General features: G+C 42.1%; 1 protein-coding gene across 1 annotated transcript in view; it reads left to right on the forward strand.

Moving 5' to 3' along the window:
• Nucleotides 1-1,273: 1,273 nt before the first annotated feature.
• The window catches only part of LOC126419240 (uncharacterized), a 150,078-nt gene continuing 123,757 nt past the window's right edge, over nucleotides 1,274-27,594 (forward strand). The window contains exon 1 of the mRNA XM_050086385.1: nucleotides 1,274-1,399. Coding sequence (XP_049942342.1) covers nucleotides 1,342-1,399 — 58 coding nt within the window. The 5' untranslated portion in view covers nucleotides 1,274-1,341. The remainder of the gene's footprint in view (nucleotides 1,400-27,594) is intronic.

The following is a 27,594-nucleotide window of genomic DNA, read 5'->3' on the forward strand; positions in this document are numbered from 1 at the left end:
GTTAGACAGCAATGAGAGAGAAACTTCCTGGAGGATTAAAACTGTGTGCCGGACCGAGACTCAGACTCGGAACCTTTGCCTTTCGCAGGCAAGTGGTTTACCATCTGAGCTACCCAAGCACGACTCACGCCCCGTCCTCACAGCTTTACTTCCACCAGTACCTCGTCTCCTACTTTCCAAATCTTATAGAAGCTCTCCTGCGAACCTTGCAGGACTAGCACTTCTGAAAGAAAGGGTATTGCGGAGACATGGCTTAGCCACAGCCTGGGGGATGTTCCGAGAATGAGATTTTCACTCTGCAGCGGAGTGTGCGCTGATACGAAATTTCGTGGCAGGTTAAAACTGTGTGCCGGACCGATACTCGAACTCGGGACTTTTGCCTTTCGCAGGCAAGTGCTTTACCATCTGAGCTACCCAAGTACGAATCACGCCCTGTCCTCACAGCTTTACTTCTGCCAGTACCTCGTCTCCTATCAGTCTCATATCAGCGCACAGTCCGCTACAGAGTGAAAATCTCATTCTGGAAACATACCCCAGGCTGTGGCTAAGCCATGTCTCCGCAATATCCTTTCTTTCAGGAGTGCTAGTCCTGCAAGGTTTGCAGGAGAGCTTCTGTAAGATTTGGAAGGTAGGAGACGAGGTACTGACAGAAGTAAAGCTGTGAGGACGGGTCGTGAGTCTTGCTTCGGTAGCTCAGATGGTAGAGCACTTGTCCGCTAAAGGCAAAGGACCTGAGTTCGAGTCTCGGTCCGGCACACAGTTTTAATCTGCCAGGAAGTTTCATATCAGCGCACACTTCGCTGCAGAGTGAAAATCTCATCTGGAAGCAGTGAGAGAGGTTAACAACAAGGCTCTGGATTATGGAGATCGAGATTTCATTCAGTTGGGAGTAACCACGTTCAGTGTTAGAGCAGGAGGGCATCGCGTGTTTCCCTGACCTAGACAACAATGAACCAAAACGAAAAGCTCAGATCGCGCGTCAGCAGTCGAAGATCGACAACGTGCATGTAGCACAGTAGCCGTCAATAAGTCAGCAGTGGCGTAGCAGACACACCTTGCCCTAGGGCGACTAAAGGACGCCCCGGTATTGGCGTCAACCAGCTGGAGACGTCCGTCCTTGAGGCAGAGGCGGCGCAGTGGCCTGTGTGGCTCGGGGAACGCGCGGAGAAAGTGCGGCGGCTGACCCACATGGCGGGCCGGGCCGGGCCGGGCCTTCTTTCACTCGCTCACCCAGTGCTGCGCCGCCAGCCGTCGTTCACAGCCGCGAGCCGCCGGTACCGTGGGCGTGAGCACGCGGGCTCGCAGCCACCACTGCACCCACTAGTTAGCGCTGCACCCACCATGGCTGTCGACCGACGAGTGTGCGCGCTGCTTTTCTTCGCATCTGTGCTCTTCTGCTGTGAGTATCCTGCCCGTGTTTCAGCTTATCTAGCTTAAGGGTTGGAGCGTCGAAATGATACTGTGCAGAGCCATCGTTGACTACTGAAAGGAACCCAGGCGATCAGCGTAGTGACGAGAGAATGACATCAGTCTAGTAGCGTGCCATAGGCGCAGTTTCCGTAGGGGCCCATTTTTGTGTCAGGCGAAAAAATAACGAAGCGCGAAAGAAGAAGGGAGGACGGAGAGCGAAGCAGAAGAGGAAGAAGAACGAGTGGAAGAAGGAGAATGGGAAGTAAGGAGGGAGTTGGAGAGCATTAAAGTGGGTGGGGTCTGAAGAACTGTGGAAGAAAATCATGAGGAGATTAAGATTGGTCTGTGTTGAGCAACAGTTCCATAAGGTAGGGCTGCTGATAAGGTATCGATGTATCGATACTTTATTCAAAATGTATCGATACAAACCAGCTATATTTTTCCACCGACATATCGATATCAAAATGGCAATATCGAGTGCCGATATTTTTATTTTTTCTCAATTTACGGTTAATATTTGAAGCTCTCCTTTTGAAACTGTAGTAGAACATATTTTTACTTTCACTGTGTGAAGGAGTCTTTCCAGTTTTTGAGCTTTTATCACGTCCAGTGTTTTTCTTTGACTGTGTGAAGCAAGTGTATGCAGCACAAAAGAAGAAGTCCGACAGCTCGATTGCAGTGGGGGGTGGGGCGACAGGGGGCTTTGCGAGGGTGGCGGTGTGAATGGAATACAAGATTTCCAATGCGAAAAATTTCTTCACATCGGCATTCTTCATAAACAGTCGCTGAAAATGACGAACAAAAATCTAAATGATCTAAATTGGTCTTTACGATGGGCGGGGACATATGAGGGGAAATGCTGACGTAATCGGTGCTATCAACAGAATCTGCAGCGTTTAGCTTCACCACGAAATTATGACATGTTAACTGCTAGGTTGCTAGCGTTGGCAGAAATGAAGAAACAGGGAAGTCGGCATGAAGTGTTCCGGACAAATCAGAACGACGGATCCATTGGACACATTTCATTGTGCCACATACAGGCACTTAGCATTGTAAGCGAAGTGGTAATCGCCAAGCATTAACGTGCGTCGTTTTCCTTTCAATTCTTGCTTTAAGGTGGATAGGCAGACTGCTAGGTTGTTGATGCACAGAATATCTTATAATAAATCAATAGTTCAATATACAGCTCTAAAGCCGGCAGTATACTGTATTTACAATGTGCAGCCGATATTTTTACACGCAGATACGTCGATACTTTTCTGTTTACATATCGATAGTTTTCTTCGATATATCGAGACAACATTCTTTTAAATATCGATATATAGGAGTTCCAATATTTTTAATAATTACAACAGTTGTACCATAAGGTCTATCACTACCTAGTGCGGAGACGGTTGTTTGTTGTCTTCAGCTACTAGATGGAGCCACTATCGTTATGTCAAGTTGACCAATGAAAAGAAAGAGTAAGAAGTACGCGAGCGAGTGCTGGAAAGTAATACCTCCGATATTTTTATGTGACAACTTTTTTAATAAAACAAGCGCTATTAACATTCATCAGGGGAGTCAACGTTTTTTTTTAACTACCTCCCACTTTCATATCTCCGTTAGTAGTAAAATTTTCTAGCGGTCCCCCGGTTCCAAAGTAATGGTGATGAATCAAGTAGAGAAGTAACTTTACTTTACATTACGTGCTAGCTGACAAACCCAGTATTGCCCGTCTATTTATTTTACTACATTTCTATTAGAAACGAAAACAAAAAAAATTGTTGTGTTTGTATTTAGTATCCCGCATCGTTTCTGCGCGCAGAGCGCAGCTACTTCACATGTCTACGACGTGATTTTATAAGCGTCTCTACGGCATCGTCTCATCATAGCTCTATAGATGGCGATTGTTTTCGACTACAACCATTCCCACTTCGTAGTTGAAAGCTGCCAGGGATTCCCTTCCGTTGTCTCTACTGTGTAAATGTGTATTAAAGAATATGTGTTGAAACTTCATGCATTATGCAGCATTTTTTAACGCATCTTGGTGTTTATGGCGTCATACCTTTTGAACTATGTGACGTACAATGACGTATTTGTATAAGTTCATTCAGTGGCTTATGTGTGTCTGTAAAATATGTTGCGAATAGAGTTAGCGGCAAAGAAGTAATAAATTTCAGCGTCATGCGTAATGTGGTAGTTTTTCACGCTTCTTAGTGTTTGTGACGTCATATCTCCTGTACTATGATAGGTAGGTGGTTCTTACTCCAACTGATTGCTGCCAAGCGGCAAAGTTTGGTTGAAATCCATCCAGTGGGTTAGGAGGAGACGTGGAATTTTTATTCCTTTATTGTCATTTCATTCCCGTATCCCCATATGGGCGAGGGGTGGGCTGTCAGCGGATACAAGACGCCGCTCTTCAGCCACACGAGAGTAAAAACTTTAAAACATATTTTAAAACGGGACATAGCGGTTGACAAAATGAATTTATGACGTATCTACATCTATGTGATTACTCTACTATTCACAATAAAATACCTGGGAGAGGGTTCAATGAACCACCTTCAAGCTGTCTTTCTACCGTTCCACTCTCGAACGGCACGCGGGAAAAGCGAGCACTTAAATTTTTCTGTGCGAGCCCTGATTTCTCTTATTTTATCGTGATGATCATTTCTCCCTATGTAGGTGGGTGCCAAAGGAATGTTTTCGCAATCGGAGGAGAAAAATGGTGATTGAAATTCTATGAGAAGATCCCGTCGCAACGAAAAACGTCTTTGTTTTAATGATTGCCACTCCAATTCACGTATCATGTCTGTGACACTATCTCCCCTATTTCGCGATAATACGAAACGAGCTGCCCTTCTCTGTACTTTTTCGATGTCATCCGTCAGTCAAGTATTTAGTTGAATTTACAGCCTTCAGATTTGTGTGACTTATCGCGTAATCGAAATTTAGCTGATTTCTTTTAGTACTCATGTGAATAACTTTACACTTTTCCTTATTCATGGTCAATTGACACTTTTCGCACCATACAGATATCTTATCTGAATCATTTTGCAAGTCGTTTTGGTCATCTGATGACTTTACAAGACGGTAAATGATAGCATCATCTGCAAACAATCTATGTCGTTAATATAGATCAGGAACAATAGAGGGCCTATAACACTTCCTTGGGGAACGCCAGGTATTACTTCTGTTTTACTCTATGAATAGGAAGACACAGAGTGAGTTGCATAATGTAAAATATACAAGGTGGATATATTGTTTGATTAAAAGATTGACACAGATGAAATGGGAAAAGAATGTTGCACAAAAGATAAATGATAGAAGGAGAGTAGCATAAGCTAAAACATGTAAAAAAGGACAGTGTGTTGACTCATTAAAATAGGTACATAGATGTGTGGTGTGATGAGTGGACCTAGACTGTCAGAAACAGGGGTATCAATTGACTGTAGCAGTTGGGGTAGTTCGTAATAGGGTGTTTGTGTGGGGGGATTTTTGGAGCTGGAATTCGGGAGAATGAAGAGGGAGACTGCTCCGGACCAAGGCTTAGGACGTGTGTGGAGAGGAAGGGAGCCCTGCCCGGAGGAGGTGGGGTGGGTTGTTGTAGATCTGGTAGGATGAGTACATATCAGGGCGGATTTCAAGGTTAGCTAAGAGAAGATTGTCTAAATAAAATTTAGTTGGGAGATTATATAGAGGGTGCGGAGGTTTATGTTGGGGGAATGTGATCGTAGAGGCACGACGGAATACCGGGAGTAGTGGACGGGGGAAACTAGGGGATGGGTAGTGTCGATTTTACGGGTAACGCAGGATATTCAGAGATGTTCAAGATGGAAGAGGACGGAGGGGAATTTGATAAGTTCCTAGAGGATGCATGTGGGGGAGGATAAGCGTATGCGAAAGGCTAGGTGGAGTGCGTGGCGCTCGAGGATCTGTAGGGCGTGATAAAATGAGGGAGGAGCCACGTTTGCATAGCAGACGATGTGTCGGATCAGAGATTTGCATAATCATTAGCTACGTATGCGCAGTGACCGGTAGCACAGTGTCGAAACATGGTTTCACAACCTAGTGCCGCCGTGTAAGCCTGCAGACTATGGCGACCATATCATTTTCGGAGAACATCGGGACACAACCGGCAGTACTCAACTGTACCCAGATTTTTTATTTTCTAATTGCTAACATTAACGTTTTGCTAATACATTTTGTTAACACGATGGCAATCTATTTACTTTTAGGATAAACACGAATTTACCCTGATTTATTTCTACAATACCTGTTTAATGAATGATATTTGATATATATAATAAAAATAAATTTATTACGATTTTTCAAAATATTGTTTGGTAAGTGACGCGACAGTCGGATAGTTTCCATAACTCTTCTCAAGTTTCAACGCCTGGAAATGTTACAACAGTAAAACTGTACTGCTCAAAATAAACTATTGTCTCAGCGTACTATCAAGACTGATACTGTGATTACCATGATACTGTGCAGGTTAGAGAAATGAGTTAAAATGTATTAATTTATCGTGTCGTTTTCCGGTTAACAGACCGAAAAATTTATATAATTTCATAAAACATACTTAAAAACTAAATTCCGGGACTTTCTAGCGTCCCGAAACCATTCTTCGGGACGCCGTATGATGAAAAACCGGGATAATTCCGGTTTTCCGAAACATTTGGACACCTTACTTTAGACGCACCAAAGACTGTAGCAGTATACTGTATTTTGCACGAACGTTTAACTGTGAAAAAAAGTCAGTACCCGGCGGTTTCCGCATAATCTGGCTAAAGGTCAAAAAGAAGATCGGTATAAGGAAATGTTCGACAAATTCGACCCAGGAAATACGAAATTCTTTGCAACATCGTAAAAGGAAATAAAACTTGGATTTATGAAAACGAGCCGGAAGCTAAGCAGCAATCAGCTGTTTAGGTGTTCCAAGATGAAACGAGACAAACAACAGAGATTCGTTCGCGAAGCACTGGCAAGAAAATGATCGCTTACTTCTTCGGATACAGTGTACTTGTCATGACCATTGATTTAGAGCAGGTTTTCCCAAATTTTTCCTCTGACAGAACACTTTGATACGCTTGGGGCTTTGATAGAACACCCTGATTATTTTTAAGGCTAATAAAAATTTGAAAAATGTGGAAAACTCGTTATATTCAGTGATTGCTTCAATTTTAAATCATCATCGTCATCATCATCTTGAACAGTTTCCTGCCCTAGCCACGGGTCTGTTTGGAACATATGCCTCGCCATCTAGTCCTGTTTTCCAATCATCTTTCTGTGTTCACTCTGGTCCAGTCCTCGCCTCTTTTTCCCACACACCCCTGCACGCCTTTCAGCCATCTATCCTGTGGTCTTCCTGTATGGCGTTCCCTTCGCATCTCCGTTTCGTTTAAATTCTCGGGTGTCCTCTTGTTTTCCATGCTCCTTAAGTGCCCTTACCATCTTAGCCTGTTCTCCTCTACAAGGATTCCTTTTTCCACTATTTCCCTGAACTTTTTATTCCTCATCTTATCTCTCCTTGTCACTACTAATCCTACTTCTGAGGAACTTCATTCCACATGCCTGTAACCTGCTTGCATTTCCTTTCCTCATTGCCCATGTTTCAGATGCATAGATCAATACTGAGATGTAGTAACTTCAATATATTACCTCTTACCTTTACATGGACATCTTTGTTTCAAACCGGACTCCTAAGTCTTCGCAAGAATGCTGTGCCTGTCTGCCACGTTCGTTGGTCTCTTTCTCATTTCTCCCATTTTCTTTGGCACATTTCCAAGTACCTGATCTTTCCATCTACTTCAGTCGTTCACCTCCATTTCTTATTCCGTTATGTGATCTATCTTTCCTTCTAATTATGACCAAGCCCTTACATTTATTTACGTAAAATTTCATTCCATACTGTTCCACAGTTTCTTCCCAAGTATACAGCTTTTCCTGAATCTCCTTCTCCCTGCTACACAGATCAAGTTGCCCGGGAACATCATTGCTTCCATCTCCTCTTTCCAATTTTTTCTTCCACCTTAGTCATTGTCTCAACAAGACCACAATGAGGAGGGGAGGCGACAAAGCAATGCCCTGTTTCACACCAAATGTTTGCTGAAACCAATTCTTCCTTTCATTTCCCACTTTCACGCAACTCAGACACTTCCGCAGTACATCTCCTCCACTCAGCTTGTAGTCTCTTTTTCCTTCCTTCCTTTTCTAGTACTTCCCAAACCTTTCTTCTAAAGACATTGTGAAACACTTTTTTCTGCATCGAGGAAAGCCATCACATCACAACTGATAATACAGAAATCATAAATTTAAAAACAACTGGTATCATCAAAATGTCGAAAAAAGGCTAAGTTATTAAAAGTTTTTCGTCAAGCACTTATTCATTTCCCGCGGTATACAGCTTGGGAAACCCTACTTTAGACGATGGAAGAGCAACTGATGGTGGATGGTTTGCAGCAATTTGTTTGTCACAAGTCATTCATGGAGTCAGGAATAACAGTCGAAAATGTCGTATCATTCTCCGTAACAACAATGCCAGCTGTCGCACAGTAAGAGAAACAACTGTTATCTGACAGAAGGAAAAAAAAACTGAAAAAATGCCTCATTGCTCGTATTCACATGATTTAATGCTTAATGATTCGTTTTTGTTTCCTTGTGTTGAACACCTTCCATTCATTAACTCCTGAAGCTGCTTTGTTGTTCCAAAATCAAGTTTGAGGTAGCAACATGCGACTGAAGAAATCTGCTCGTACGCAGTAACGCGCTAGCTAGCGAGGCAGAGATGTGATCCAGGCCAGGATCGGCAGGAAGATTAGGGTTTAATATACCGTCGACACCTAGATCATTAAAGGCGGAATACAAGTTCGGAATGTTTCAAGGATGGGGAAGGAATCGGCCGTCCACTTTCAAAGGAACCACCCCGGCATTTGCCTGGAGTGAGTTAGGGAAATGGCGGAAAACATAAATTTAGATGGATGGATGCGGATTCAAACCGTCATCCTCCCGAATGGTGAAGATTACTTATCACGAGAACATGTTGAAGATGACTCTTTCCCGGGACGCCCTTCAACACCAAAAACGGGCGAAGATGTCGAAAAATTAGATAATCTGATTCGATCTGATCGTCGGTTGAGTATTCGAACGAATGCTGAAACTGTAGGAATTGACAAAGAACCGTAACGCAAATTTTACACAACCATTGTAACACGAGAAAAGTTTATGCGAAACTGCTGCCGAAAACTCTCACGATTGAATAAAAAGAGGCTGGTGAATATGTTTATACTTAAAACTGAATACCACTGAAAATGATCCTAATTTCTTGGAACCAGTGATTCAATTATGATCCAGAAACTAAGCGCCGATCCATGCAAAGGAAGGGCCCAATTCCAGCGCGAAAAACGTCGAATGAGCAAATCAAGATTCAAAGCTATGACGACTGTTTTTTTCGATATTCATGGAACTTTGTATTTTCTCTGGGTTTCTGAAGTTTAAACTATTAATCAACATTACTATCTTGAAGTTGAGAAAAAAACAAGAAAAAACGACCCGAAGTGCAGAAGAACAAGTCATGGGTGCTGCATCAACACAACGTATCGGATCATACTGCATTATCTGATAAGAGTGTCCTAGCGATATACAGCATCCCACTGCTAGACCACTTACCTTCATCTGTGACTTTCATCTATTCCCAAGGTCAAATTTGCATTCAAAGGAATAAGATTTCAGTCCGTTTAAGCAGTGAAAGAAAAAACGGCACATGCCATCAAGATTCTCACAGAGGAAGATTTCCAGCACCGTATTGTCAATGGAAAATTCGCATGGAGACTTGTAGGGATTTGTTCATGAGACCCAGAAAATATTAGATACAGGCTCCCAGGTAGATGCTATTTTCTTTGACTTCCGGAAGGCGTTCGATACAGTTCCGCACTGTCGCCTGATAAACAAAGTAGAGCCTACGGAATATCAGATCAGCTGTGTGGCTGGATTGAATAGTTTTTAGCAAGCAGACGCCTACAGACGTTAAAGTAACCTCTGGCGTGCCACAGGGGAGTGTTATGGGACCATCGCTTTTCACAATATATATAAATGGCCTAGTAGATAGTGTCGGAAGTTCCATGCGGCTTTTCGCGGATGATGCTGTAGTATACAGAGAAGTTGCAGCATTAGAAAATTGTAGCGAAATGCAGGAAGATCTGCAGCGGATAGGCACTTGGTGCAGGGAGTGACAACTGACCCTTAACATAGACAAATGTAATGTATTGCGAATACATAGAAAGAAGGATCCTTTATTGTGTGATTATATGATAGCGGAACAAACACTGGTAGCAGGTACTTCTGTAAAATATCTGGGAGTGTGCTTGCGGAACGATTTGAAGTGGAATGATCATATAAAATTAATTGTTGGTAAGGCGGGTACCAGGTTGAGATTCATTGGGAGAGTCCTTAGAAAATGTAGTCCATCAACAAAGGAGGTCGCTTACAAAACATTCGTTCGACCTATACTTGAGTATTGCTCATCAGTGTGGGATCCGTAGCAGATAGGGTTGACGGAGGAGATAGAGAAGATCCAAAGAAGAGCGGCGCGTTTCCTCACAGGGTTATTTGGTAGCCGTGACAGCGTTAAGGTGATGTTTAGCAAACTCAAGTGGCAGACTCTGCAAGAGAGGCGCTCTGCATCGCGGTGTAGATTGCTCGCCAGGTTTCGAGAGGGTGCGTTTCTGGCTGAGGTACCGAATATATTGCTTCCCCCTACTTATACCTCCCGAGGAGATTACGAATGTAAAATTAGAGAGATTAGAGCGCGCACGGAGGCTTTCAGACAGTCGTCCTTCCCGCGAACCATACGCGACTGGAACAGAAAAGGGAGGTAATGACAGTGGCACGTAAAGTACCCTCCACCACACACCGTTGGGTGGTTTGCGGAGTATAAATGTAGATGTAGAATGTAGATGTAGATGTATATTGAGGGCGGCAGACACCAAACATATATGTTTTTGAAAAAAATGTTTTGTAGCAAAAGTCCCGTTATTTTATCGCCACGCCTCGTATGATAATTGACTTGCCCACTTGAAAATGACTGTATAGATGAAATTGACCTGTAGTGGCTCAAATATACAGGATGTTTCACAATTCCTATTACTGACATTTAGGGCTTGTAGAGGGTGCTAGATAGATAAGTTTTGTTAAGGAACCCATGTCCGGAAGTGTATCGCTTGGATATAAAATAAGCCCGAAAATCGGGTTGTTTTCAAGTCTTCAGCTTCACGGTACACACGCATACTGACAATGGGAAGAGATTGCTGTCTCCATTTCCTGTTGTAATTATGACATCACGAACGACTTTCGTCCAATCACAACAACGGATCCGAGGAAAAGGTAAATCCGTAACTAGAATCTTTGTGGTATTCCTCGGACGACCCGCATTCTCAAATTTGAAGAAGACGTACCTCCTCTCCTAGAAGACAACCTGACGGCACTACTCGAACCACTGCCCATGCCATGGGCCCCTGCAGAGCACACGGGCGAGAGCACATTGTCTTCGCTAAGTTCAAACCGTAACGCTTGGGAGTTGAAAGTGAACCGGTCTTCAAACTTATATAACTTCCAAAGAATACATTTCCGGACATGGGTTCTTAATTTAAACTTTATCTTCTAAATCTCCCCTACAACCCTTAGAGGCCTGTAATACGAAAGATGAAACATCCCGTACGATGTTTTAGGAAAATGAAAATAATCGTCGATAACAATGTCGTCTTCCCAGAAATGGTCACAAAATTGGTTTACAGGTTACCCTTTCTTTCACTGTGGACACAGAAGAAACTGAAAACTACGACATCTGTCTTACTAACGATGAGAACACGGTAAGTGCCGTAACCCAGTTTCCCATAAACTTCGTTCATTGGATGAGGGCTAAAAATAAGTAAACTTCTGCTTCGGCTTATCCGTAGATATTCCACCGTTTCAGAGAAAACGTCGATCAAAACTTTTCTCGTACTTGATATGCCTTTTAGAGAATAAACAGTCTCGTCGAAGCGGTAGCACAGTTGCTACTATCGCGGCTTCACAATTCTGCGCCGCGTGTTCTAAACCCTATTGTTACTTTAATTTTTACTTTCATTTTGCATTTATCTACCCTAGTCGTTAGAAGATTACTGCACGAATGTTTTCCAATGTATTCTGAAATAATGTTATCTTTATTCTTCTACTAATTGAATGTCTAGTGAATGAATTTAAGACAAATAATTTGAAGTTGTTTTCAGTGAGATTCCTGTAGTGTATTTTGATTCATTACCAACTGCAAGCGCAGATTTCGGAAAAAATGATTTGTTAAACCTCGTTCGTTGCGAAATTGTTGCTAATGTGTGATATCTTCAGCAATGTTATCGACGTTTCTTTCTCGAGTGAGACTGTTGCGAAGAAATGTCGCTGTGGCAAACCTACCTTGACGTGATGTTCTCTGTGTTCGGAATTTCCCTGTTTCCAATGTATCTACGATTGGTATCATCCAAGGGAATGAACCAAGTCTTCCTGAAGAATAAAATATAAGAGTTAAGAACTGATATTAGAATATGAGAATTTAATGAGAGTGAAGCTCCTGAAAATGCCATACACACATATATATTGTATAATAAATGTATGACACTTATTGTGAAAGCCAATTGTGATTTTACAATTAGTATAACGCCCTTATATCCCCTAACTTGATAAGAAACATTCATCTAGTAACCTTCTACGGGCATGGGTAGATCAATGGAAAAATAAAAAGAATGAAAATACTTTCGATCATACGACGTGAAAGTGAGGAGTAATGCTAGTCACTATGCCACCAGCTGCGCTGAGCTATTTTGTCCCAAAAAGTTACTGATATTATGTCGGAAACCTTGAAGGTTGTTTTCTCAGCAATGGTCGAGTACCTATGGATATGCCGAGACACGTGTCGTTTAATTTGGCTCCTCCTCCACTCACCGAAGTTTCACGGAAATCTGGTTACGTCACTTGCCGTGTTACGTCCGTAAACGAGTAACTCGAGGCACAGTATCCCAGATCTTATTGCAGGTTGCCTGTCTAACGTCTTCCAGGGGCAAAAAATTTTATTTTCAATATTTCCCGTAATTATTTATTAACTGAATTTCAAAATGTAAACGCTGCCATGATCTACTCATCGAGTTTAACACTGTAAGAGTAATGTTACAGTTGGAAACTGTGTATACTCGTATGTTCCTGAGGCAGCGTAACACATGGCGCACTTAATACCTGGACTATATTCATCCAGTATTTGAGAATGAGAGTACTTACTGACTCCCAGTAAAACTTTAACGTAATTTCAAACCTTTATTAAACTTTTTCTCGCTGCCAACCCCCACAAAATGATGGAAGTAAAAAAAAAAAAAAAAGTTTATCGTCTGGAACCGAGCGACCGCTACGTCGCAGGTTCGAATCCTGCCTCGGGCATGGATGTGTGTGATGTCCTTAGGTTAGTTAGGTTTAATTAGTTCTAAGTTCTAGGCGACTGATGACCTTAGAAGTTAAGTCGCATAGTGCTCAGAGCCATTTGAACCATTTTTGAAAAAAGTTCATCGGTATCTATATATTCGTTGTTCTTGCAGTAAAACTCCAGCATCACGATTGACGTTATAAGTTTTTACTGCTTTACTACTAATTCGATTCGCAACGCATTTGGCGCATCCGTGAATGTACCTGTAAAATTATATTACTGTACGACACACAGTTCAGGAGATTGATTTCATAAACATTCGTATGCCTGAGGAACTAGCATTTGCTTAAAATGGAGCGGTAATTATCCATAATATATTCAACCAGTATTTCACAACGACAGCAATTAGCGACTTTCGAGAAACTTTAAACATAATTCCAAACCTTTCTTAAACTTTCTCTCACTTCCACCTTTAACGTAAAATAATTAACACATTAACTCATTTGTAAAGTAATCACACAGTTCGATTCTTTAAAGAACCAGAGGAGTGCCGATAACTGCCTAGACCACTTCAGGGCGCCACATCATGCTTCATAATTGGAAAAAAGCAGCCTGAATTATGTACTTACACCTCTATCTCCCTCACCTAACGTTTTGCAGAAGTCAAGATGTCCTGCGGTGGGAAACTGCGTCAAAGTAGATTCATTGGTCTATGTTACACTTTTGCTGTAGTTAGTAACCAGTAAGACTGCACCACATATTCTTTTAAAGACTCGGACACTCATGTATAAAACAGCTTCAAACGCTTGATTAGCTTACAATAAATATTTGGCGTAAACTTGTAAAATACTTGAAGACGCAAAACTCTTAATACTTACTATCTTAAACCTTCAATGTAACATTATTCATATTAATGAGCAGATTATGACAGCATTTAAACTTTTTAAATTTTGTTAATTATTGTATGATGCGCAGGATACCAAGTTAATATGACACTGGGAACCATTGTGTAAGGAACCAGCAACTGGAACCCAGTGACCCTTTTAACAGTTACCTCTATATATAAAAGGCAATGTCCTGAGTGGCCGACTCATCACCGCCCAGCCCACAGTGCTTGAAATTTGGAGATGGTGTTGATCTTATGCTGTTGACATTATTTAAGAAGGGATTTTTCGAAATTCCGTCCCTAAGGGAGTCAAATAGTGGGTGAATTGTTTTTAGAAAATATGTCGCTACAAAGGCAATTTTGAAGCTAGATGTACGAAAATTGGTTTTTGGTTTCTCTGTCAGAAATTAAAGTACATGCATTACCACTTTTGGAAAATCATCCATTAAGGGGGTGAAATAGCGGGTGAAAGTTTTTTTTCAAATAAATCATTATTAAGTCCTAATAAAGCATTTTTATCGCTACATCTATGAAAGCTGGTATAGGACTTCTAGGTTAGAAAAAAAAAAACACCGTGTTCCAGTGTTTTTTTTGGGAATTTAATCCCTAAGGGAGCGAAATAGGGGCTGAAAATTTTTGTGAAAATAATTAGTCATATTTACATATTTTTGAAGCTAAATCTATGAAAATTTGTATTTGACTTCTTAAGAAACGTGTCATTTAGGATGAAAGCTTCTATGGAAATATCACTACAGGACCTCATACTGCAGAATTAACGAAGACCTCCGGCTCTAGCAGCCACAATCACGTTTTGGTCAAATGTACATTCGGAAAAGACCGTGCTTCCATAGCATTAATTAGCGTGTAAAGTTTAGAAGATGTTGCAATTTGTGAACAACATTAAAATTCGATTAAAGGAAAACAAAAAGAATCTGCGCAGAGCATACACGCAATGACAGCGAAGCAGTGGGCGTCAAATAAAAATTTCGCGTGGCTCTACGGCTCGCAACAAGTCTTTCAGTTAGACTCCACTTCAGCGACTGGCGTGACCCGAACATAGCCGAGTTATCCAAGAGGGGAAAGGGAACCTACAGTTTAATGTGGAATCCGAACCACGTGTCGAACCGCCAATCTTCACATAATCGAGAGGTGAATGGTATGTTAAAGGCAGGCTGAATAAATCGGTGGTCCAATCGGGATTCGACCACGTCACATTTAGGTTTCCACGCTCTGTGATTTTCTGGTAGACCTCCAGGCCTAACTTCACCCGTTTAGTAATATAGATTAACATTCCGTGCTCAATGCATGTGATTTACTAAGAGTTTGTCGATAGCAGTTCTGTTACGGATGTTTTGTTTATGCGACTGTCATATCACATTTTTCTTTAACGTTCTCTGGGCGCAAATTTTACCCTTCATTTCCAAGAGCAACATTTTTGCGTACCCTTTTACGCCTGATTAAGTTTACTTTTTCCTATGTTACTTTTTTTTTTGGCAGCTGAGATTTGCAGTGAGCTATGCATGCTGCCTGACATCAGTCACAGTAGCTCATTGTATCCCAAGTAGGAGTCTGCGTTTTGTCATCGGTGCTCTAGCCCATATTGGAACCTTCGTTGAAAATCCGTAACGCCTGCTATGACTGTAAATCAGAACAACGCTTCAACGATCTCAAACCCACTTCCAGCTTAGAAAACTATCATGGATATAATATAAAAAAGAGCGCAGCAGATGACGGAAAAGTAAGAAAACAAGCCTTGTGCATCAAGTGTTTACATCTGGAAGATCAGACGCATCTCTGCACGACCCGTATCACGGTGCTCACCAGTTGTCATAACTGCGCTCGTCTTTTTGTCCTTCTCTCTGGTCAGTCCTGGGTCCCATACATATCCTTTTATCTTCCCCATTCTCTTTCTGCGGCTGTTCCCGTCTTTAACAGAGAACGCAAAATAAAAATTCATTAAAAAACACTGTACTCATACTGTAGCCTATTCTGGGCCCGTGCAGAAACTATTAGTTCTGATAACTCTGTTTGTCGTGAGGAAGGCATAAGATATTTTTCTTGCTTATCTTCACTACCTTTTGTGTGCTTACCATTTTTTACAGACTGTTGCGTACCTCCGAAAAACTTACTCTGTTTGTAGAAGAGTGAAGCATGGTCCGCAGAATGGACTCCATTATCTCATTTTTACATTATTATCGTTCATACGATTGTTATCAGACAATCGGTTTATGTGAAATCCTTATTTCGACATAAATTTCAAGATTTTTCTTACTCACCCTACTCATTCTACCTTGGTATTTAGTGTTCTCGGCTCTTTCCTTTCCTATTGCTATTCCAAAATGCTAGTAAAAACGAAGAATGTTGAATCTAGTTCACTAAAAAAAACTTTTCACATCGTTTTTTAGAATGGCAACGGCCTTGCCACAGTGGATACACCGGTTCCCGTGAGATCACCGAAGTTACGCGCTGTCGGGCGTGGCCGGCACTTGGACGGGTGACCATCCAGCTGCCATGCGCTGTTGCCATTTTTCGGGGTGCACTCAGCCTCGTGATACCAATTGAGGAGCTACTCGACCGAATAGTAGCGGCCCCGGTCAAAGAAAACCATCATAACGACTGGGAGAGCGGTGTGTTGACCACACGCCCCTCCTATCCGCATACTCAACTAAGGATGACACGGCGGTCGGATGGTCCCGATGGGCCATTTGTGGCCTGAAGAGGGAGTGCTTTTTAAGAATACTGTGTGCTAAGAATGGCCACATTTCGAAACATCTCTCTCTTCTATAGTTTGAGATGGCGAAAATTCTACAAACTACTTCTATTTTCTTAGCAACTAAAATATCAACTTACGTTCTCTCCTGAAATATACTCCGTTTTCGTCTCTGATATTTCGTTTTTTTTCTGAAACGAGAACCACTTACTCGCAGTGCCTGTAACGATGTTCACTCCACAGTGTACGAGGATTCAAATAACTGAACTTTAAAATAGGCTCAGGAGCATTCGAATTAAAAATACAGTATGTACTGAAGTGTATCCGGACATTCTTGTGTAATGTATAATTGACCACTAGTATAAAAGGATGGGGAGAGTATTGTGTTGTCAGTATATAAGCCTTAACAGCAGAATGAGTAGGACAGAAGAGGTCAGTGACTTCGAACGTGGACCAGTCACTAGATGTCACATACGTAATAAATCCGTCATGGTCATTTCGACCCTTCTAAGACTGTCTAAGTCGGCTGTTGATGATACGAATGTGACGCGGAAAAGCGAAGGAACAACCAAAGCTAAACCAAAACCAGGCAGACCTCATGTACTAACCGACAGGGCCGCCAAGCATCCCAGAGGATGGTTGTAAAAAATTGCATGAAATCAGTGGAAGGAATCACTCATGAGTTCCAAAGTGCTACGAATGGTCCAACAAGCACAAGGACTTTGCATATAAGTTTAAAAGAATGGGGTACAGTGGCCGAGAATCTTCATGTTTTCGCGGTCCAATGACGGCTCCATTAAATCTCGGGTGTCTAGCCACATAAATTCATCATCATCGTCATCATCATCATCTTCTTCTTCTTCTACTTTTTGTAATATTTAGGCTGTACATCGTTCAGCCATATTCAGAGTGCGCCGAAAGACTGGCGCTCCAGCACTTCTTTTTTTTTTTTTTTTTTGCACTTTTCATTCCCACCTCTGAAGGAAGGCATCTGTTTGAGGCCATGCTGGCGACCTCTTTCAGCCGTAGGGTTTTTACATATTTATTTTTATTTGATACAATTTATTTTTCTTGCAAGTGTGTTGTTGTATACGGGTGACAATTTCGTTACAGTAGGTTTTTAGTGAAAAACAAAAACAAAAATATAATGGAATTTAAGTACATAAAAAATTATGGCATACACAATGTACGTAACGATAACAAAAGACATACAAAAGGCAAGAAACATGCTGAGATCATAGAAATTAATTGTGTAATTAAGTTATATATATATATATATATATATATATATATATATATATATATATATATGTATGTGTGTGTGTGTGTGTGTGTGTGTGTGTGTGTGTGTGTATGTGGTTAATAAGATGGTGTGTGAGTAGTTGAGAGAGATATATATATATATATATATATATATATATATAATTATTCTGATGTATACATCGGATTCCGAGCGTAGCTATTTTTACAAATTGTTTTTTCTATTTTTTAAATATACAGTGTACATTTTTAGGAGTGTTGCGTTTATTCCTTGGGCATTAACCAATTTGTTTGACGTTTTTGATTGTCGATTTATCCTGAGAGAGGGTGTACGGTGTTTGGTGTTTAGATTGTTTGTGCGTTTCTTGTGTTGGTCTGTTGTGTGTGTGTGTGTGTGTGTGTGTGTGTGTGTGTACGCGCGTATGCGCGTGCGCGTGTGCGCACGTGTGTGTGTTTGTGGTTAATCTGTTATTATTTCGTCAAGGTGATTTGGTGTTGTTGTGTTTGCAATTAGGGATTGCAGGATTGGGATGAGGTCAGGGAATGTTTTGGCTGTGTTTTGGGCTATTGTGCGTGGCTCCGTCCTTTTAAACTCGCGGTCATTGCTACTGCGCATGCGGCCACCAGATACAGAGTTCCCAGAGACTTTGATTGACGGAAAAGAAAATACAATGTGTATGAATTAGATCTATGGCTGCGCGGTCGACCAACGCTGGAATGCCGATGCATCACTGTGAGCTGCACTGTCGTGACGTCTTTGTAAGTTTACTGCAGAAAGCACTGGATTCCATGACTTATCCAAGATGAAGCTGATATTTCTGTTGATTAAATTCGTCTCTGAGCGAATTTCAATTGCCTCTTTCACCATCGAGTCACAGAAGGCTGAAGTACACAGTAAAATTTAGTCGCTTTCGTAAAACATAAAGTGACCAGTCAAGTGCTCAGTCACACACGATTTATTGAGCTGTAACAGCCGGGTGTACCTGCAGTGTTCCGTACATCTTTCATGGACAGTATGAGTCGTCTGTTGGATGTATGAAACTCCTCATTCACAGAGGATCTTGTAAATCCCAGGCTTTCGGAGTATCAGACTATTTTTAACAATACCAATGAGCGTGCCTCAGCGATACAGATAGCCGTACCGTAGGTGCAACCACAACGGAGGGGTATCTGTTGAGAGGCCAGACAAATGTGTGGTTCCTGAAGAGGGGCAGCAGCCTTTTCAGTAGTTGTAAGGGAAACAGCCTGGATGATTGACTGATCTGGCCTTGTAACAATAACCAAAACGGCCTTGCTGTGCTGGTACTGCGAACGGCTGAAAGCAAGGGGAAACTACAGCCGTAATTTTTCCCGAGGGCATGCAGCTTTACTGTATGGTTAAATGATGATGGCGTCCTCTTGGGTAAAATATTCCGGATGTAAAATAGTCCCCCATTCGGATCTCCGGGCGGGGACTACTCAAGAGGATGTCGTTATCAGATGTCGTTCTACGGATCGGAGCGTGGAATGTCAGATCCCTTAATCGGGCAGGTAGGTTAGAAAATTTAAAAAGGGAAATGGATAGGTTGAAGTTAGATATAGTGGAAATTAGTGAAGTTCGGTGGCAGGAGGAACAAGACTTCTGGTCAGGTGACTACAGGGTTATAAACACAAAATCAAATAGGGGTAATGCAGGAGTAGGTTTAATAATGAATAGGAAAATAGGAATGCGGGTAAGCTACTACAAACAGCACAGTGAACGCATTATTGTGGCCAAGATAGATACGAAGCACACACCTACTACATTAGTACAACTTTATATGCCAACTAGCTCTGCAGATGACGAAGAAATTGAAGAAATGTGTGATGAAATAAAAGAAATTATTCAGATAGTGAAGGGAGACGAAAATTTAATAGTCATGGGTGACTGGAATTCGAGTGTAGGAAAAGGGAGAGAAGGAAACATAGTCGGTGAATATGGATTGGGGCTAAGAAATGAAAGAGGAAGCCGCCTGGTAGAATTTTGCACAGAGTACAACATAATCATAGCTAACACTTGGTTTAAGAATCATGAAAGAAGGTTGTATACATGGAAGAACCCTGGAGATACTAAAAGGTATCATATAGATTATATAATGGTAAGACAGAGATTTAGGAACCAGGTTTTAAATTGTAAGACATTTCCAGGGGCAGATGTGGACTCGGACCACAATCTATTGGTTATGACCTAAAGATTAAAACTGAAGAAACTGCAAAAAGGTGGGAATTTAAGGAGATGGGACCTGGAAAAACTGAAAGAACCAGAGGTTGTACAGAGTTTCAGGGAGAGCATAAGTAGCAATTGACAGGAATGGGGGAAAGAAATACAGTAGAAGAAGAATGGGTAGCTTTGAGGGATGAAGTAGTGAAGGCAGCAGAGGATCAAGTAGGTAAAAAGATGAGGGTTAGTAGAAATCCTTGGGTAACAGAAGAAATATTGAATTTAATTGATGAAAGGAGAAAATATAAAAATGCAGTAAATGAAGCAGGCAAAATGGAATACAAACGTCTCAAAAATGAGATCGAAAGGAAGTGCAAAATGGCTAAGCAGGGATGGCTAGAGGACAAATGTAAGGATGTAGAGGCTTATCTCACTAGGGGTAAGATGGATACTGCCTACAGGAAAATTAAAGAGACCTTTGGAGATAAGAGAACGACTTGTATGAATATCAAGAGCTCAGATGGAAACCCGGTTCTAAGCAAAGAAGGGAAAGCAGAAAAGTGGAAGGAGTATATAGAAGGTCTATACAAGGGCGATGTGCTTGAGGACAATATTATGGAAATGGAAGAGGATGTAGATGAAGATGAAATGGGAGATACGATACTGCGTGAAGAGTTTGACAGATCACTGAAAGACCTGAGTCGAAACAAGGCACCCGGAGTAGACAACATTCCATTGGAACTACTGACGGCCTTGGGAGAGCCAGTCCTGACAAAACTCTACCATCTGGTGAGCAAGATGTATGAAACAGGCGAAATACCCTCAGACTTCAAGAAGAATATAATAATTCCAATCCCAAAGAAAGCAGGTGTTGACAGATGTGAAAATTACCGAGCTATCAGTTTAATAAGTCACAGCTGCAAAATACTAACACGAATTCTTTACAGACGAATTGAAAAACTAGTAGAAGCCAACCTCGGGGAAGATCAGTTTGGATTCCGTAGAAACACTGGAACACGTGAGGCAATACTGACCTTACGACTTATCTTAGAAGAAAGATTAAGGAAAGGCAAACCTACGTTTCTAGCATTTGTAGACTTAGAGAAAGCTTTTGACAATGTTGACTGGAATACTCTCTTTCAAATTCTAAAGGTGGCAGGGGTAAAATACAGGGAGCGAAAGGCTATTTACAATTTGTACAGAAACCAGATGGCAGTTATAAGAGTTGAGGGGTATGAAAGGGAAGCAGTGGTTGGGAAGGGAGTAAGACAGGGTTGTAGCCTCTCCCCGATGTTGTTCAATCTGTATATTGAGCAAGCAGTAAAGGAAACAAAAGAAAAATTCGGAGTAGGTATTAAAATCCAGGGAGAAGAAATAAAAACTTTGAGGTTCGCTGATGACATTGTAATTCTGTCAGAGACAGCAAAGGACTTGGAAGAGCAGTTGAATGGAATGGACAGTGTCTTGAAAGGAGGATATAAGATGAACATCAACAAAAGCAAAACGAAGATAATGGAATGTAGTCGAATTAAGTCGGGTGATGCTGAGGGAATTAGATTAGGAAATGAGACACTTAAAGTAGTAAAGGAGTTTTGCTATTTTGGGAGCAAAATAACTGATGATGGTCGAAGTAGAGAGGATATAAAATGTAGACTGGCAATGGCAAGGAAAGCTTTTCTGAAGAAGAAAAATTTTTTAACATCGAGTATAGATTTAAGTGTCAGGAAGTCATTTCTGAAAGCATTTGTATGGAGTGTAGCCATGTATGGAAGTGAAACATGGACGATAAATAGTTTGGACTAGAAGAGAATAGAAGCATTCGAAATGTGGTGCTACAGAAGAATGCTGAAGATTAGATGGGTAGATCACGTAACTAATGAGGAAGTATTGAATAGGATTGGGGAGAAGAGAAGTTTGTGGCACAACTTGACCAGAAGACGGGATCGGTTGGTAGGACATGTTCTGAGGCATCAAGGGATCAGCAATTTAGTATTGGAGGGCAACGTGGAGGGTAAAAATCGTAGAGGGAGACCAAGAGATGAATACACTAAGCAGATTCAGAAGGATGTAGATTGCAGTAGGTACTGGGAGATGAAGAAGCTTGCACAGGATAGAGTAGCATGGAGAGCTGCATCAAACCAGTCTCAGGACTGAAGACCACAACAACAACAACAACCAATGAGCACTACAGTCTTTGGTGGAGGACGAAAAATCACTTTTACTTGGTGATCGCTGTGTCGCCAGGGGTAGTCCCTTGTCTCACTTGGTGGCTAATCTGTTTATGGAGGACTTCGAGTAAAAGGCGCTGGAATCTGCTACCTTAAACCCCACAGTATTTTGGAGGTATATTGACAACTCGTTTGTGATGTGGCCGGGGGCGAAGATAAATTACAAGAATCTGTAAATAATCTCATTCCGATCCATGGAAAAATCAAATGTACAACGGAAATTGAAAACGAGGGATGCTATCCATTTTTGGACGGTTTGGTTCAGCCCAAAGATAATGGCCCCTTGGGACATGACACATAGAGGTTTAATACGTGTAAATAGCTGCCACCATCCTTCGCATACAATGAGTGTTCTCAGAGCTTTGATTGACAGAGAACACATTGTTGCTCATGTGAACAATCTGCAGTACGAGCTGTTGCATTTCAGAGAATTTTTGAAACGAACGGGTTTTGTCCACGCAGATACGTAAGAGGTTTCGAATGAAATCAAAGATAGCCATAAGCAACACAGAAGAAGACACAGAAAGATTTAAATCCATGGCTTTTCTGCGATATGTGGGAAGCCTACCGTCAAAAATAGAGTGGATACTCAGTAAGCACCGTGTAAAATAGATTTTCCGTCCTCCGCGGAAACCGGAAACGCTCTTGTAATCTGTTACAGACGATTTAATGCTCTGGGAGGCTGGGGTTTACGAGATTCTCTGCGAATGTGGCCTTTCGTGCATCGGCGACATGACTCGTACAGTCCATGAAAGATGTATTGAGCACTGCACGTACACTCGGCTGTTACAGCCCAATAAATCGGCTGTGGCAGAGCACTGTGTTGATAATGGTCACTCTATGTTATACGAAAACGTCGAAATTTTAGCGTCTGCTTCATCTATCCAGTGAAAGACGGAACTGAAATTCGCTTAGCGACGAATTTAATTAACAGAGAAAGTGGCTTCAGCTTGAATAATTCATGGGATCCGGTACTTTTCAAAGACGTTGTGACGGTGCAGCTCACAGAGATGCATCGACATCCCAGCGTGAACCGACTGCGCAGCCACAGATACAGTTCTCGCAGGTTGTACCTTCTTTGCCACCGAACAACGTCTCTGGCCCTTTTGTATACAGGGTGAGTCACCTAACGTTACCGCTGCATATATTTCGTAAACCACATCAAATACTGACGAACCGATTCCACAGACCGAACTTGAGGAGAGGGGCTAGTGTAATTGTTTAATACAAACCGTACAAAAATGCACAGAAGTATGTTTTTTAACACGAACATACGTTTTTTTAAAAATGGTACCCCGTTAGTTTTGTTAGCACATCTGAACATATAAACAAATACGTAATCAGTGCCATTTGTTGCATTGTAAAATGTTAATTACATCCGGAGATATTGTAACCTAAAGTTGACGCTTGAGTACCACTCCTCCGCTGTTCGATCGTGTGTATCGGAGAGCACTGCAACATACATCGCGTTTCTACAGAATGATCTGCCAACGTTGCTCGAAAATGTCCCAATGGAAACGCGTCGACGTATGTGGTATCAGCATGATGGTGCACCTGCACATTCCGCAATTAACACAAGGCTGACCCTTGACAGGATGTTCGACGGGCGTTTCATAGGACGTGGAGGACGCATAAATTGGCCAGCCCGTTCTCCTGATCTTACACCTCTGGACTTCTTTCTGTGAGGTACGTTAAAGGAGAATGTGTACCGTGATGTGCCTACAACCCCAGAGGATATGAAACAACGTACTGTGGCAGCCTGCGGCGACATTACACCAAATGTACTGCGGCGTGTACGACATTCGTTACGCCAGAGATTGCAATTGTGTGCAGCAAATGATGGCCACCACATTGAACATCTATTGGCCTGAATGTCGGGACACACTCTATTCCACTCCGTAATTGAAAACGGAAACCACGTGTGTACGTGTACCTCAGCCCTCATGGTAATGTACATGTGCGTCAGTGAAAAAGACCAATAAAAAGGTGTTAGCATGTGGACGTAATGTGCTGTTCCAGTCTCTTCTGTACCTAAGGTCCAAAACCGTTCCCTTTGGATCCCTACGTAATTCTGTGCTCTCCGATACACACGATCGAACAGCGGAGGAGTGGTACTCAAGCGTCAACTTTAGGTTACAATATCTCCAGATGTAATTAACATTTTACAATGCAACAAACGGCACTGATTACCTATTTGTTTATATGTTCAGATGTGCTAACAAAACTAACGTGGTTCCATTTAAAAAAACGTAGGTTTGTGTTAAAAAACATACTTCCGTGCATTTTTGTATGGTTTGTATTAAACAATTACACTAGCCCCTCTCCTCACGTTCGGTCTGTGGAATCGGTTCGTCAGCATTTGATGTGGTTTACGAAATATATCCAGTGGTAACGTTAGGTGACTCACCCTGTATTTGGCCGCATGCGTAGTGGCACGGTCGACGAGTTTAAAACGACGAAGCGAGTGCTGGAGCGTTAGTCTTTCAGCTCATTCTCAAGATGGCTGAACGAAATACAGCCGAAACATTAGAAGAGGGATCTGACTTTACGCAGCTGCAAACCAGGAATTTAATGGAGCAATGACCGAGCATCTCCTCATAAGCCACACATTTCTGTCGTGAATACCAAGCGATGTTTGAGATTGTTTAGGGAGCAAGGTCATTGGTCATCGGTTATCTGGAAACGAGTGATTTAGATTGACCAGTGACGCTATACCATATGGCAGTTCGCTGGAAGTGGATTGGGTTTGACGAATGGCTGGCCAACGTCACCTGCCATCATATGTAGTGCGAACAGTGAAGTACAGAGGAGGTGGTGTTACGGTATGGTGTCTTATCTGTGGTTAGGGTGTGGTCCTTGTTTTGCTGTAAATCCGGAAGGATACCAGCACAAACACATTTTACAACATCAGAATGCTCCCTGTCATAAAGCAGCATCTGGGAGACAATGGTTCATGGATAGTAACATTCCTGAAATAGGCTATGCTGCTCACAATCCCGATCTAAACCCAATGGAACACCTTTCGGACGAGTTAGATCCTCGACTTTGCCCGAGACCACAGTGTCCAACACCGCTACCTTCTTTGGTTTCTGCTATTGAGAAAGAGTGGGCTGCTATTCTTCCACAGGCATTCAGAAACCTCACTGAAAGTGTCCCCAGTAGAGTCCAGGCTGTCATCAGCCAGAACGGCCAGAGACAGTGGTCGTGTGTGCGTGAGGTGTCCTTGCTCGTGTGAAAGCGTGTGTGTTTTCTTTTCTGAAGAAGGCTTTGCCCGAAAGCTCAATGTGTCAGTTAATTTTGCCTGTCTGAAACTCAACGTTTCATCTTTACGGTGAGTAATAATATATCCTTTTCATAATGTTGTTGATATTTCAATCTAGAATTTTCAGTTTTGGAAGGCTTGCATACAGTAAGCCATTTCAAATGAATATCGGTTGCAGCAGCTAAGCTTAGGTGAAAGGACTAGTACGGGATAACCTCGTGCGGACAGCTGAATCAAATAAGTCTTTGGGTTCAAGACCACAGATTATGCCGTGTTACTCTATTTACCACAGTCATTTCGATTGGTTATCTTCAGAGGATTGTCCACCCGAGCTCTCTTTGTTGACAGGGTATTAGTACAACTTGACAGTTAACATTTTCCACTGGCAGGTTGAACTTGAACAGGGAGAACAAATTATGTTCCCTCGACGCGCAAGAGAAACAAACGTTTGCTCAGGCAGTGCGTCGTTTGCCTTTTGGATCAAGTCTCACACAACTGGATAGCAAGAGGTGTCACAGATGTTGCTTGATAGCAACGGTTTTGCCTCACCAGCCATACACCCTTTTGGCATGCAGCACATCTTGATGCTACAAGTGGTCTTTCATAAAGGCTTTTTTCATCCTCGCGATCCGGACAGTTAAGTCAAGATCCAAGACATACAATATTCTATCGTCAAGCCAGTCGCTGGAGGCTGAAGTGTGTCCAGATTTACGATGATACGTTAATAGTTGGTAGAGCACTTGCCAGCGAAAGGCAAAGGTTCTGGGTTCGAGTCCCTATCCGGCACACAGTTTTAATCTGCCAGAACGTTTCACATCAACGTAGACTCCACTGAAGAGTGAAAATTTCATTCTGGAAACATTCCCGAGGCTGTGTCTGTGCAATATCCTTTCTTCCAGAAGTGCTAGTCCTGCAAGTTTTGCAAGTAAACGTCTTTGAAGTTTGGTAGGTAGGAGATGAGGTTCTGGCGGAGGTGAAGTTGTGAGGACGGGCCGTGAGTATTGCTTGGGCAGCTCAGTTGGTACAGCACTTCCATGCGAAAGGCAAAGACCCCTTATTTAATATTTATCGCGAATCTCTCCCCCAGCACAAAGTCTCAAGCGCCTAGAGAAAAGTCGCAGGTGTCTCCTATACAGGGTGAGTCACCTAACATTACCGCTGGATATATTTCGTAAACCACATCAAATACTGACGAATCGATTCAACAGACCGAACGTGAGGAGAGGGGCTAGTGTAATTGGTTAATACAAACCATACAAAAATGCACAGAAGTATGTTTTTTAACACAAACCTACGTTTTTTAAATGGAACCACGTTAGTTTTGTTAGCACATCTGAACATATAAACAAATACGTTCAGTGCCGTTTGTTGCATTGTAAAATGTTAATTACATCCGGAGATATTGTAAACTAAAGTTGACGCTTGAGTACCACTCCTCCGCTGTTCGATCGTGTGTATCGGAGAGCACCGAATTACGTAGGGACCCAAAGGGAACGGTGATGGACCTTAGGTACAGAAGAGACTGGAACAGCACATTACGTCCACATGCTAACACCTTTTTATTGGTCTTTTTCACTGACGCACATGTACATTACCATGAGGGCTGAGGTACACGTACACACGTGGTTTCCGTTTTCAATTACGGAGTGGAATAGAGTGTGTCCCGACATGTCAGGCCAATAGATGTTCAATGTGGTGGCCATCATTTGCTGCACACAATTGCAATCTCTGGCGTAGTCAATGTCGTACACGCCGCAGTACATCTGGTGTAATGTCACCGCAGGCTGCCACAATACGTTGTTTCATATCCTCTGGGGTTGTAGGCACATCACGGTACACATTCTCCTTTAACGTACCCCACAGAAAGAAGCCCAGAGGTGTAAGATCAGGAGAACTGGCTGGCCAATTTATGTGTCCTCCACGTCATGGTAATGTACATGTGCGTCAGTGAAAAAGACCAAGGTGTTAGCATGTGGACGTAATGTGCTGTTCCAGTCTCTTCTGTACCTAAGGTCCATCACCGTTCCCTTTGGATCCCTACGTAATTCGGTGCTCTCCGATACACACGATCGAACAGCGGAGGAGTGGTACTCAAGCGTCAACTTTAGGTTACAATATCTCCGGATGTAATTAACATTTTACAATGCAACAAACGGCACTGATTACGTATTTGTTTAAATGTTCAGATGTGCTAACAAAACTGACGGGGTTCCATTAAAAAAACGTAGGTTTGT

This window comes from Schistocerca serialis, chromosome 9 (assembly GCF_023864345.2).
Source record: "Schistocerca serialis cubense isolate TAMUIC-IGC-003099 chromosome 9, iqSchSeri2.2, whole genome shotgun sequence".
Taxonomy (NCBI): Eukaryota; Metazoa; Arthropoda; class Insecta; order Orthoptera; family Acrididae; genus Schistocerca; species Schistocerca serialis.